The 11,795-nt window shown below is 52.2% G+C and overlaps 6 protein-coding genes across 6 annotated transcripts in view; 3 read left to right on the forward strand and 3 right to left on the reverse strand.

The window, feature by feature from the left end:
- The window catches only part of ASPZODRAFT_154039 (hypothetical protein), a gene marked incomplete at both ends in the record, with an annotated part of 2,405 nt that extends 2,121 nt beyond the window's left edge, over positions 1–284 (forward strand). Inside the window, one exon of the mRNA XM_022726047.1 lies at positions 79–284. Within this exon, the coding sequence (XP_022578578.1) occupies positions 79–284 (206 nt within the window). The remainder of the gene's footprint in view (positions 1–78) is intronic.
- Positions 285–1,048: 764 nt separating this feature from the next.
- Positions 1,049–2,516, reverse strand: ASPZODRAFT_145193 (hypothetical protein; the record flags this gene model as incomplete). The annotated part of the gene is made up of 3 exons (XM_022725078.1): positions 1,049–1,822; positions 1,884–2,023; positions 2,093–2,516. 3 exons carry the CDS (start codon positions 2,514–2,516, stop codon positions 1,049–1,051), a joined length of 1,338 nt encoding a protein of 445 aa, XP_022578579.1.
- Positions 2,517–3,202: 686 nt separating this feature from the next.
- ASPZODRAFT_135515 (hypothetical protein) lies at positions 3,203–4,114 on the forward strand. The gene has a single exon (XM_022723826.1). The coding sequence runs from the start codon at positions 3,401–3,403 to the stop codon at positions 3,908–3,910; it is 510 nt and encodes a 169-aa protein (XP_022578580.1). The 5' UTR covers positions 3,203–3,400; the 3' UTR covers positions 3,911–4,114.
- A 3,704-nt stretch (positions 4,115–7,818) lies between these two features.
- Positions 7,819–8,868, forward strand: ASPZODRAFT_72401 (hypothetical protein; the record flags this gene model as incomplete). The annotated part of the gene is made up of 1 exon (XM_022729835.1): positions 7,819–8,868. One exon carries the CDS (start codon positions 7,819–7,821, stop codon positions 8,866–8,868), a length of 1,050 nt encoding a protein of 349 aa, XP_022578581.1.
- A 109-nt stretch (positions 8,869–8,977) lies between these two features.
- On the reverse strand, positions 8,978–11,169 carry ASPZODRAFT_72244 (hypothetical protein; the record flags this gene model as incomplete). The annotated part of the gene is made up of 2 exons (XM_022729817.1): positions 8,978–10,180; positions 10,270–11,169. 2 exons carry the CDS (start codon positions 11,167–11,169, stop codon positions 8,978–8,980), a joined length of 2,103 nt encoding a protein of 700 aa, XP_022578582.1.
- A 455-nt stretch (positions 11,170–11,624) lies between these two features.
- Positions 11,625–11,795, reverse strand: ASPZODRAFT_72333 (hypothetical protein; the record flags this gene model as incomplete). Its single annotated transcript, XM_022729825.1, has 1 exon — positions 11,625–11,795. A coding segment is annotated over one exon (171 nt), but the record flags the coding sequence as incomplete, so codon positions are not given.

An 11,795-nucleotide genomic window follows, 5' to 3' on the forward strand; every position in this document is an offset into this window, starting at 1 on the left:
TTTTTTTTTTTTTTTTTTTTTTTTTTTTTTTTCTTCCCCCCCACACCTTTCGAATAGCCAGCTGATATCTATGTCTAGATCAAACGTGGATCATCATCGTCCTGATCCTCATCTCCATCATCGTCACCACTTCAGAGGTTTTTCTCCGCTTCGGCCTCCTTTCTTCCCGCGAGGGAGGCGTCTCTGCTTCGTCGCTGGCGGGGACGATCGTTGCCCGTGCCGTCAAGGGACAGGCTCCCGCGTGTGTCTGTCCTTTGAATCCAGATAATGGCTCGCTGTTTTGAAAAAAAAGGGTCAATTTCTATTATTACCCCTTGTTGATACAGACTTAATAGTAATTCATTATCCATCCTACTTTCCATCTGTCAGGATAATGTACCTAGGTAACTACCTAAGGAATGTAGTAATGGAATTAAATGCTTTGTATAATACAGTCAGTAAAATTTACATAATTCAAGAGAGTTATTAATATAGCAATGTCAAACAGAAGAGAGGAAAAGATAAAGAAAGAAAAAAAAAGAAGAAAGATTAAAAAAAAGTAGGATAGGATGCCAGGCCCAACTCCTTTTAAAACAGAGACCAGACCAGACCAGACAAGAATACCATTTCTGAACCGACCCAAGCCCACACACCCAACCAAGAGAACCCGTTCCCACTCTCTATCTATGCTTCATTCTGGGTCGTGGTGCACATCATGCAGAAGGAAACAAAGTGAGAGAGAGCATAAAAAACCTCTTTGAAACCCCTCAAGACCCTGAAAATCAAATCATCAAACCCCGCCCAGAGACTCCTTTCCTGCACACAGTAATAGCATAGGACACCCGACAAACAGACATAAATAAGAGGTGTAAGATGTAGATAGCGGTGTAAATTAATGCTGAAATGACTGCTTTCCATGGGAATCACAAATCTCAAGACAAAAGAAAAAAAGTTGAACAAAGGGAAAAATTACAAAGGAGAAGAAGGTTGTAGATCATATCACCTTGAAGAAAAAAAGGGGGATTGCACTCTTTCCCATACAATAGGTAACCTATGGAGCGTGGGTTAACTAGACAGGGGTGCCCCATCCATCATTGATTCTAGGCTTCATCTCGTAGTTCTCCGGCTCAGTGCTGGTTGGACGACGGATGGTGGAGTTGGGAAAATACATATGGGGCGGCATAGAGCTGGGATATGACGGTCCACTGGGTTCGGGATATGTGAAATCGTTTGCCGATCCTGGAGATGGAATGCTTCCATGTGACGGAGATGCCCATCCCAGACTGGTCATATGGGGGCTACCGTTGACACTGCTGGGACGATGATCATTATTTGCAGGCGGCTCCAGAGGCTGCGGCGGCGCATAGGCAGTGGGATGAGATGTCATCGAGGGTCGGTTGTGTGGCGCACTACCGAAGCTCGATAGTGAGGGTGAGGTGGCCGCCGGAGAAGCCCGCGGGCTCGCCTGCTGGAAATCACCTCGTACATGAGGTGGGATGGATCCATTGCCCATGTAATAATCCCCAGCGGAGCGATGCATGTTCAACGGAGGGAGGTCACTGCCCGGAGACATCGTGGCGGGCTGCGCGGGAGATGGAGCCGAGTGAATGGATGCGGTATCCGAGTAGATGCCGTCAGTCCTCTCGCGTTTGATATTCTGTCTCAGACTGGCTTCCGTCTGAGCGGCCGCCTCCTCGATCGTCCCTGTGTGATGATTTTGATGGCGAGTCAATGTCGTGCGGCGAGTAAATGTCTTTTGACAGTTGGCATAAGGGCATTTATATGGACGCTTCCCAGAATGGATTCTGCGATGCCTAGCTAGTGATGATGAATCACTAAATGGCTATATGGATTGTCAGTTTAGAAGGGGGGGGGGGATAAATATTCAAGTAATGAGAACACACCTTGCCACATCTCTCGCACATATGGGGTTTCTCTCCCGTGTGAACACGCGAATGCACTGTCAGGGCTGAACGCTGGATGAATTGTTTTCCACAACCCGGCCAGTCGCAAGCATGAGGCCGGATCCCTGTGTGTATCCGCTCTATTATAATAAAAAAAAATCCGTTAGCTCAACAGCCCATACATTCTCTCGAGTCAGAGGGGTGCTCACCATGCCTAGCGAGATCACTCCGGCGAGCAAATCCTTTGCCGCAGGTTGAGCAATGGAAGGTCTTTGGCGGAGGGTCTGCCCCGGATCTTCCTGGTGGAGGCGGAGCCCCATTAGGGATTTGTAGATTTGGCGGGTAGCCCCCGGCGACATACGGGCTTTGCATCATCGGTAAGGCGGCATTCGGGTGTGTGGGAGACGGAAACCGCATGCCTTGATGTATGTTGGGCATCTGCGTGAGAGGAGGAGCGGTGGGAGGGAATGCCATGACTGTGTGGTCACCGGGCTGTGAAACGCCGTGTTCTGAACTCATGTCGGAGAGTTGAGAATCTAAATGCGGGACTTGAGAGAAGTGTTGATGGAATTGTGCTTCTGCAGCGACCAGGGCGGCAGAGTTCTTCCGATTCAGGATTGTCGTGATGTCCATGACCCGACCCAGCGGTACGCTGGAAGATCGTGGTCAAGAACGGGCCAAAGACCGTCTGACGAACAGACCCTTTGACACGTAACTTGCAGCGAAAAGAATTCCCCGCAAGGTCCCCTAACACCGCTTTATGCTATTGGCGAAACCCGAGTAGATGCGCAAATCGAGAGGGAGCTGAGTAGGAAGGGAAGGAGGTATGTCGAGCAGAACTGATACGAAAGTGTCAGAATATACAGTTCGAACTCCCCCAAATCATGTCGAAGTAGGCTTGTAGGAATACCGATCCACTTCCTGAAGAAGGGGACTTACCACGCGTGCTGTGACAAATCTCTAATCCAAGAATGAAAGATACCGAATTCCTCACTCCCATAAGCTGGAATGTGGGCGGAGAGGTGGTGAGAGCAGGGACGTGCGCGTGTAGTCTAGAACAGTTGGGAAAACCAAGGGCCTCGACAACGATGCTGCCCGCGAGAAAACTCCGTAAACCAGACGGGATTTCTTTGGGGTTTGAGCAGTCTCTCACGTTGAGTGTTTGTAGCACACCGAGCACCTTAACGTGGCTCGAACGGCGAGATTGGATGTACGCGACCCGTGATCACTCCACCCGATGAAACCGCAGGCACCGAAAAGGAGACGCTAGACACGAAGCACAGCGAACAAGCGGTCGGGGAGGAGGGTGAAAGGGGTGATCTCGGCTCGTTTTTTTTTCGCTCTCTTCTTTTTGTGCAGTTGCGGCGGGCAAGCAGAAGGCAAATCGGCGGCTGCTGTAAAGAACAAGTCTGTCAATAAACGTTTCTTCTTCCCCACGATTTTCTGGTAATCGCAAGCTTTGTTCCAAGATACGTCTTCGAATGTGTAATGATGTGCCTTGTAATTGTTTTTTCGGGATGACCTATTCACCGCTCGCTGGGTTTCGCGAAGTCGCGGTGGGATACCACCGAGCAGCTCATGGATCTCCCGGCAACAGATGTCTAGCAGTTTCGAATCCTAACCGATCGCTTATATCCGATCCGATGGAAAAGGACGTAGGTGAAAGGGGAGAGTGGGCGAACAAGGGAAAAACAAAAAAAGAAAATCAGGGAGGCAAGACTGCACCCCCTCAAAGTGCGTCATTGACACACACACCCCCCCGAGCGACAGACTCCCCGGACCAATATGAGAGAGCACACGTACCGATGATGAGAAAGCAAGTCCAGGACTCGAGGATGAAGATGAGACGATTCAACAGACGTCCTCGTCGGTTTGGGGATGGATACTCAGCCACCAGTGGGCGCAACCGTTTGAGATGGGGGTCAAAGTGGCGGAGAGCCAGCAACGAGGCGGATTGCGATCAGAAACAGAGGGAAGGCAAAACAGAGCTGACCGAGCCCGTCCGGGAGGGCAAAGTCGAGGGATAGTTGGTTCAAAGGACCAGATCAGTGTTGGAGAGCGAGACTCCCAACGATCAAAGGGCGACGGAGATCGAGATGAGGGAGGGAAAAAAAGTTTTAGGTGTGGTAGGTGCTAATCAGGCGTGCCCAGGTACAACAACAAAGACTGGAGCGAGTACTTAAACTGACGCATCAACGTGATAGGGAGAGATGAGGCGTCGACGATGAGCCTGATTCCTATTATATTTCTTTCATTTCCCTGGCTTCCTATTATTTATTTATTTATATTTATATTTTTTTTTTAATTACGGAGGGTTCGGAGACCAAAAGCTTCCACGTTTCCACCTCGCGTTCTACCAGCCCCATCAAGCGCTGGCGGCACCAGAAGGCCACCGTCCGGCTCCACAACATGAACCCCCCTCTCCCTCTTCCTCTCTCTCACAGTCTCCCCTCCCCCCCCCCCCCTCCCCGTCCCTGTGGCCATGCGTCGAAGCGGCCTCCCTGGTGGGTACGTCTGGCGCCGATCTGAGCGAGGATGGTGGTGCTGCGCCATGACGGCGACCCTGGGCCGCGACGAACGCACGAAGCATCCCCCGGCCTCGGGTGAGACCAGTTTCTCCAGGCTTTGACCTGGTCGCGCGCCCGGAAATCAGCAGAGACAATGTAACGCAGAGTTCCAAGCCACCGTTGAAGATCTTATGCGGAAACAGGAACAGAACGATGCACGTTGCCTTTTAGTCTAGAGATCCAGATGGGCAGGGCAAGCTTGATCCCTACTTTTGTCAGGAGAGCGAATTTCCGAGCGTGCCCAATTTCCCCTGATACGCAAAACCGTGTGACATGAGCATGACGCTTCAGGTCATGTGCCGTTTCTAGGAACTCTCACTACTACTACATACGTACTCTACACTCAGGGTGAGAGGAGGGGGGGGGGAAGGGCAAAAAGGGAAAAAGAAAAGAAAAGAAAGAAGCAGCAACGGATGGAGACAGCAGCGCCAAGCCTGATTTGTGACGGTCGAACGAGGGAGGTGCTTTTCCCTCCGCCACACCGGCGCACACTTGGACGGATAGGATAGATCGTTCGGCAAGGAAGGCCTGATCGACTTGTGGCTGGCTGCCTGTCAAATTTCCCGTCAAGTTTTCTGTCACATTGCGCTGTCGACCTGAGCCAGACAGAGGGCTCTATACATAGTCAATATCCTCTGTACGGTGTGTGCTCCGTACCTACTATTACTATTTCCAGGTTGTCGTTAGGCGATCTGTGACAGGGCAGGGAGCACCTAAGGCTGGCGACTCGTGGCGCGGGCGTGCTGAAACGATGCCGATCGCACGGTCGAACAATGAACGGTCCATCGCTTGACCGTTGTCTTGGTGGGGGATGGACAGATAGAGGACCTGACAGCAGCTACAGTGCAAAGACAACGATCGATCGTTTCCCACCCCTTCCCCCTCCTCTCTGACTCTCTCCGGCCGAAAGGACAGGGGATGGGAGGAGGGGGGGGATACAGCTTATCGTTGGCGGGCAACGGCTCAAGCCACTACACTGGATTAACTTTCTGGTGGCTGCACGACGCATGTCACGTATTCGCAATCTGAGGGATATCATGGATAGGAGTTGCCGAAATACGAGTACGGACTGAGATTCAGGTATGTAGCAACAACCACCCGAGTCTTTTGGCATTCAGTGTACTCCGTAGTAAGTTGGTATGTAGATAATCACTAGCTAACTCTTCAATTCAAGCCCTCGTCTACGAATGGTACCTATGGTAACTAGTAGGCACCATGGAGTAGGTCTACCTAGCCAAACCCCTGGGTGGTGCGATGAGCGATCCCTCCCATTTCCTCCTTTTCCCCTACCCAGTTAACTAATAGTCTTCTAAGTTCTTCCCCCTGCGCCAAGCTATGTGGGTCACCTTCTACAGAACTTCCAGAAGCCCTGCGGAAAGGCCGAATGTTCCACATGAGCCGTTGCATGTGTAGTAACTAGTGTACTACATAGTTACCTAGTTACTACGGAGTACATAGGACTAGTCACTGGTCAGCCTTAGGTACCAACTAATGGTGAACTAAATCGTCACTAAGCAGGGGCCTATGACTAGCATCGATATTAGTGCAGCCTGGAGGGGAGAGTCGGTACCAGTGACCAGCCTGTAAGACCAGAGACAATTCGACTGGGTTGGGAGAAGATGCGTTGCTTATCTTGTATCACAGATGAAATTACTACAAGTCTAGGTAGGACAATCGTTTCAATCTCGGCGTACAAGCACTGTGTAGTAGTAGTAATAATAATAATAATAATTATTATTATTATTATTCTTATTCTTATTATTATTATTACTACAGTCTTCTAGAAGATTACCCAGAATAGGAGTTACTCCGTACTCCTTTACTACGTAGGTTAGTAGGTACCTAGGGTAGTAACCACTACGGAACTGTAGTACAGTAAATTACCCAAGGTACATAGTACTTACCTCTTACCTCTTTGGCAGGCTTCTGGAAAGATTCGAAAAGTGGTCAGTGTTTTCTACTTTGGGCTTAGTGCCGCCCACTCCAAGACTAGCCCCTTTCATGATACTCATACGTTCTCATACAAAGTAGTTACATTAGGTAGTTAGTTACGACATAGTTAACTAGTTACCTAGTTATGGAGTAACTGGAGTTATATGATTAATGCCTCAAAGTTGGGTGATATTCTAACAATCGAGTTTGGTAATGAGGCACTAGGCAACAGCAACAGCAACAGTAACAGCAACAGCAATGCCAAGCTGTCCAGTTCTTCTTTCAAGGACGGATCTCGGAACGGCACAGCTCCCGCGCTTCGGGACGACAAGGTGCTCTGTGCTTAGCTCTAGAGTCTGCTATGATCAGCATACTCCATAACCAGGCACTTGGTTCTCTCGAGCCAGAGAAGTCATTGTTAGTCGGTCAATCTCCCGTAGTGCTCATAGCAGCGTCATCGACTCATCGTACTCTGGGGTCTCGTGCTAGGAAATGCGGAACCAAGTGACTTCTCTGACGCGCTATCCGCATGGTCAGGCAGTGGTGGTTTCTCCCCTGCTGAAAAAGAAGAAGAAGAGAAAAAAAAAAAAGGGGGGGAGGGGGGAGCACAGAAGGCTTCTAGAAGATGTATGGAACGCGGTGGTGGAGCCTTCTGGCGTATTTCCCTTTTTAGGAGAGTTGTTCAGCTTTTCCATGAGGCTGGATCAGCAGATCCTTGTCTTTTTGATCCTGTCCCGAAATAAGCGAAACGGAAGAGGAATCTGGAATACGAGGATCTGTCTTACTCTTAGCCTTGAGGTAGTGGTTACTACTCTCTGAGTTAGCTCTGTTAGCCCTGTTGACTACCTGAATACAGCATACACGTGTAACTAAAGGGGGTGAGCGGTGAACAGTGAACAGTGAACAGTGAACAGCTGATAATCTTGCTTCTACCTACCTTCTTCTAGAGCCATCTCACATGGCATGTTTCATCTGCTGCAATGACGTTGGCTGAGCTGAAACTCGTAAGCCGTGCGCAGGGATCATTAGGCCAATGCCAGCGGTGTAGATAGTTGAGTGTATCTTGAGAATCGTACGGAGTATTCCAATGAGCGTTGGAGATATGTCGAGTAGAGGCTTCTTACCTGTTACTGGTAGCAGTTGACTGACGGTTTGTTGTGTAGACACGACTGTGTAGACTCGGAGGCCTGTGTCACGTGACCGATAAGAAGCTCCTGCTGCTCTGAATCCAACAGGAACGCAGACCAGGTCAACCGGAGCTTCCCTCGACTCTGCGCGGCTGCAAGTAGGTTTGATTTGGACAATCGATCTGGGAGACACTGGCCAGATGCTAATGGTGATATAGGTAGATCTAGACTGTGCCTGCTCCTCCCGGATCTGAGATGACCTTGTTGAAGATATTATAGCAGAGTCACTACATAACTTCAAACAGAGTCATGGCAGCTCGTCCGAGCCTCTCACGCGTCTCTCGCGTCATCAATAGCCTGGCCTCGACTTCTTTTTCTTCTTCTTCTTCCTCCTCCTTCTCCTCCTCCTCCTCCGCACCGGCCTCACTATCACCCAGCACGTTCCTCCGCCGCCACTCCTCCGTCTCAGCAGATGAGCTCTCCCACTTCTCCGGCCTCGCCAACAGCTGGTGGGACCCAATGGGCCCGTCGCGCGTGCTGCATCTTATGAATCCTCTCCGACATGAGTTTATTGCCACCTGTCTAGCCACTGGCGACACCAGCAATAGCACCGGCAATACTACTAGTCCTCCAGCAAACCTGCATTACCTCGACATTGGCTGCGGCGGCGGCATCTTCGCCGAGTCCCTCGCGCGGACCATCCCCCTGACCCCCTCCGTCCCCGGGACGCCCACGCGCGCCGCGTCCATGACGGCGATCGACCCGTCGCCGCATCTGATCCGCATCGCGCGAGCCCATGCCCGGACCGATCCCACCGTTGACGCACACCTGCGCAGCGGACACTTCAAATACCTCAACACCACCCTAGAAGAGCTATCGGAAAGACTTCTCAAGGAAGAAGAAGCAAAAGAAGCAGAGCAGCCAACAGGTGGGAAATTCGACATGGTCACTCTCTTCGAGGTAATCGAACATATCGACCCCAACACATCCACCCCCGCGACCTTCCTCACCAACGCCCTCCGGCTCCTGAAACCGGGTGGCTGGCTCGTCGGGTCGACCATTGCGCGCACCTTTCCTTCCTTCCTAGTCAACCAGGTTATCGCCGAGGCGCCGTGGCCTGTAGGCGTCGTGCCGCGAGGGACGCACGAATGGAGTAAATTCGTGAATCCGGACGAGCTCGAGGGCTGGGCTAAAGACGGGGTTCGCACGGTACGCTCCCAGCTTCACAACCCATCCGGTTCCCAGAATAAAGCACTTGAATGGCTGTGTTGCGGCGTGATGTATTTCCCTGGTCTTGGGTGGAAGATGGTTCCAGGGTCGGAGAGTTGGGGGAATTATTTCTGGGCAGTGCGAGTGTAGCATTCATATGTCTACTTAGCATACATGTGTATTACTTAACATAGTATTGTATTATTGAACAGATCCTAGATGAAGGAAGCTAGAACATATCTAGATACGTAAAAGAAGCTTACCGCTTCTTTCCCTTCTTTTCCGCAACGGTTACCGTGCCCTGGACGACATCTTCGCTCTGCCCCTTCAAGCGCTCCGAACCACTGATGAAAAAAGTGAGATCGCGGTTCTGCTCCGTGAGGTCCGCATTGGCGCTCTGCAGCTGCTCGACCTGCTTGGCCAGAAAGTCGACCCGCTGCATCAGGCTCTCATTGATGGTCTTCTCCTCGCGCCACTCCTTTTCCAGCCTGCGCGCCATGCCCTCGAACTTGTCCGCGCGTTTCGCAGCCCGCGCCCTGTCGCGCTCCATGGCCGGCACGGTCTCGGTGCTCAGCTTGTCGAACTCGGCCTGGACTTCCTGTAGCCGGCTCGTGGTGGTATCGGCCGCCTCCTGCGCGGCGGTGGCAGCCGCGCCGGCCCGCGACGCCTTGTCGGCCGCCCGCTCGACAATCTCTTCAAAGTACGCGCGCTGGCTCTCCAACTGACTGGTCAGGAGATGTGTGTACTCCAGGCTCATGTTGTCGAGTTTCTCGCGCGGCACGGCGTCCGTCCAGTCCGGCGGGTCGAGCGCGCTGGGGTCCGCCCCCGGTAACTCAACCAGCTTGCCGTCCGTCTTGCTCTGGATGATCCGGTGGACGTACGCGTCGCCCACGTAGTCCCACACCCGCTGCGTCGACAGGTCGATCGCAAACGCATGGCCCGTCGTCTTGTAATGGTCGAAGGCGTGTGCCCCGTCGTACCGCCCGCATCCGATGCTGCCGCAGATCAGGCACATCCACAGGTTCGCCTCCGAGTGGCACACGCTGCATTCCCCCTCCTGCTGCTGGTGCTGCTGGTGCTGGAGCTCTTCCCCCAGATACCCGCCCTGACTGTTGTGCCGGATCTCCGCCTGTGTGTACCGGCACACGGGACACCCATTGCCCTTCCATTTCTGTAAGCACGTGCAGTGGAAGACATGCTGGCATAGAATCGTCAGCAGTCCGCTCGTCTCGTCCATCCGTTCAAGGCACACGGGACACGTCGGGAGTTCCACCAGTGCGGGGGTCGGCGGGGCAGGAGGTTTGCTCGAGAGGGAAGCAGAGGAGGTAGCCCGTTGCGTAGTTGAACTTGCATGTGAGGTGTTCATGCCGCCAGCCTGGCTGGTAGACGAGCCGGAATGGACAGGTGCCTGTGCTGTCTGGATTTCGACCGTCTTGACGAACACCACATGGCATGTTTCAGGCTGACAATGACATTACTTTAGTACTTGATAAAAAAAGAAACACAAAATTACAAGAGGGGGGGAAGAAAAGAAAGAAAAAAAGAAAATACCTCAAGGTTATTGAACAACCGTCCATTCCACTCCTTCTGCCATTCTCTAGCCTTTTTAGCGCTTCGAAACTTCATCAAACACATGTACCGATTCGCTCGTGCCGTCCGGATCATGCGAAAATGACTGACATCGTCCAGCGTCGCCTGCCCGACGAGGCCCAGAAAGTCCGGCGGCGAGAGATACCACGGCACCGCCAGGATGCAGAGCGTCGTGCACTCCTCGTCCAGGTGCGACTGGCGCGACTGGTCCTCCACCTGTCGTGGTTGTTTGTAGCTATCTGGTCCCGACTGGCCGTGGCGAGCAGCAGCCGAGCCGGACAGGTAGGTCCCGTAATCATCGTCGGCGAGGTAGGGCGTTTCCTGAGCGTCCCGATACAGATGTACGACCCCCCAGACGCTGTCTGAGGATCTATGATCCAGAGCTGTGTATTTGCCTCGTGTGCGCAGGCCGCCGAGAATCTCTGTGCCGATTCCCGTCGCGATGGGATTGTCTGAAGAAAAGGTAGAATGACGACTACTACTTGTAGTAGTAGCAGTAGTAGAAGCTCGTTTAGAGGCTCCTGGATCCTGCGTCGGGGCCACCATATCGATGCATTCGATGAAGATCTTATCTAGTCGGGGGTCCGTCTGAGAGTCAGCAGTGGCGGTCGGGGAGGATCGCGGTGACAACGTCGTCGTCGTCGAACATCGGCTTTTCCCACTGGAACCGGGACGAGAGGAGTGCCGTAGGCGCTTCTGAAATGGGAGAAGAGCCTCACACGCGGAATCGAAGGCGAGACTGTCGCTCGTCCGAGTATTCGATGAGGTCGATGACGAAGAATGATGGAGGCTACTGCCCTGGAGATTCGGTTGATGGGATGTGAGCAACTCAAGAACGACGTGATAGAAGTATGAGGGCATCCCGGCAAGATGCTCACTCACATCGCTGAGGGCGTAGAAGATATGCTAGAACAGTTCTAACTCTTCTCTCACTTGCTGAGGATTATTCCCTCCAAAATGACATAGTGCTAAGTGGGGGGTGGGAGTCACGTGTGATGCCGTCGGTGTGTCCACTGTCACCGTGTGTGGCGATAGTCTGTACATGGTTATCTACATGGTCTCTATTCTTATTATGGATGCAGTTAAAAGAAGCTACAGTTTACTGGAACGTATGTAGGGAACGCAGATTTGACTCTGGTTATTTCATTTGAAACTATGTAAGGTCTGTACCAGCTGGTCGAAGACGCCCAGATCAAACCGTAAAAATCTTGGAAGCAAAGAAGCCGTCCCAACGCCACGCAGGTCATTCAACCCAGAGAGAGAAAGTCATGATTAGAAAGAAGGTTGATCAGAAGGGAAGAAATGATAAGATGCACTTAGTTGCCGCCACGGAGACGGAGCACCAGGTGCAGGGTGCTCTCCTTCTGGATGTTGTAGTCGGAAAGCGTGCGACCATCTTCCAGCTGCTTGCCGGCGAAGATGAGACGCTGCTGGTCCGGCGGGATACCCTCCTTATCCTGAATCTTGCTCTTAACGTTGTCGATGGT

Source organism: Penicilliopsis zonata (genome assembly GCF_001890105.1).
Source record: "Penicilliopsis zonata CBS 506.65 unplaced genomic scaffold ASPZOscaffold_15, whole genome shotgun sequence".
NCBI classification, from domain to species: domain Eukaryota; kingdom Fungi; phylum Ascomycota; class Eurotiomycetes; order Eurotiales; family Aspergillaceae; genus Penicilliopsis; species Penicilliopsis zonata.

Excerpts from the sequence above, each read along its gene's own strand:
- ASPZODRAFT_135515 (XM_022723826.1), top strand. The coding sequence starts at position 3,401 with ATGACCTATTCACCGCTCGCTGGGTTTCGCGAAGTCGCGGTGGGATAC.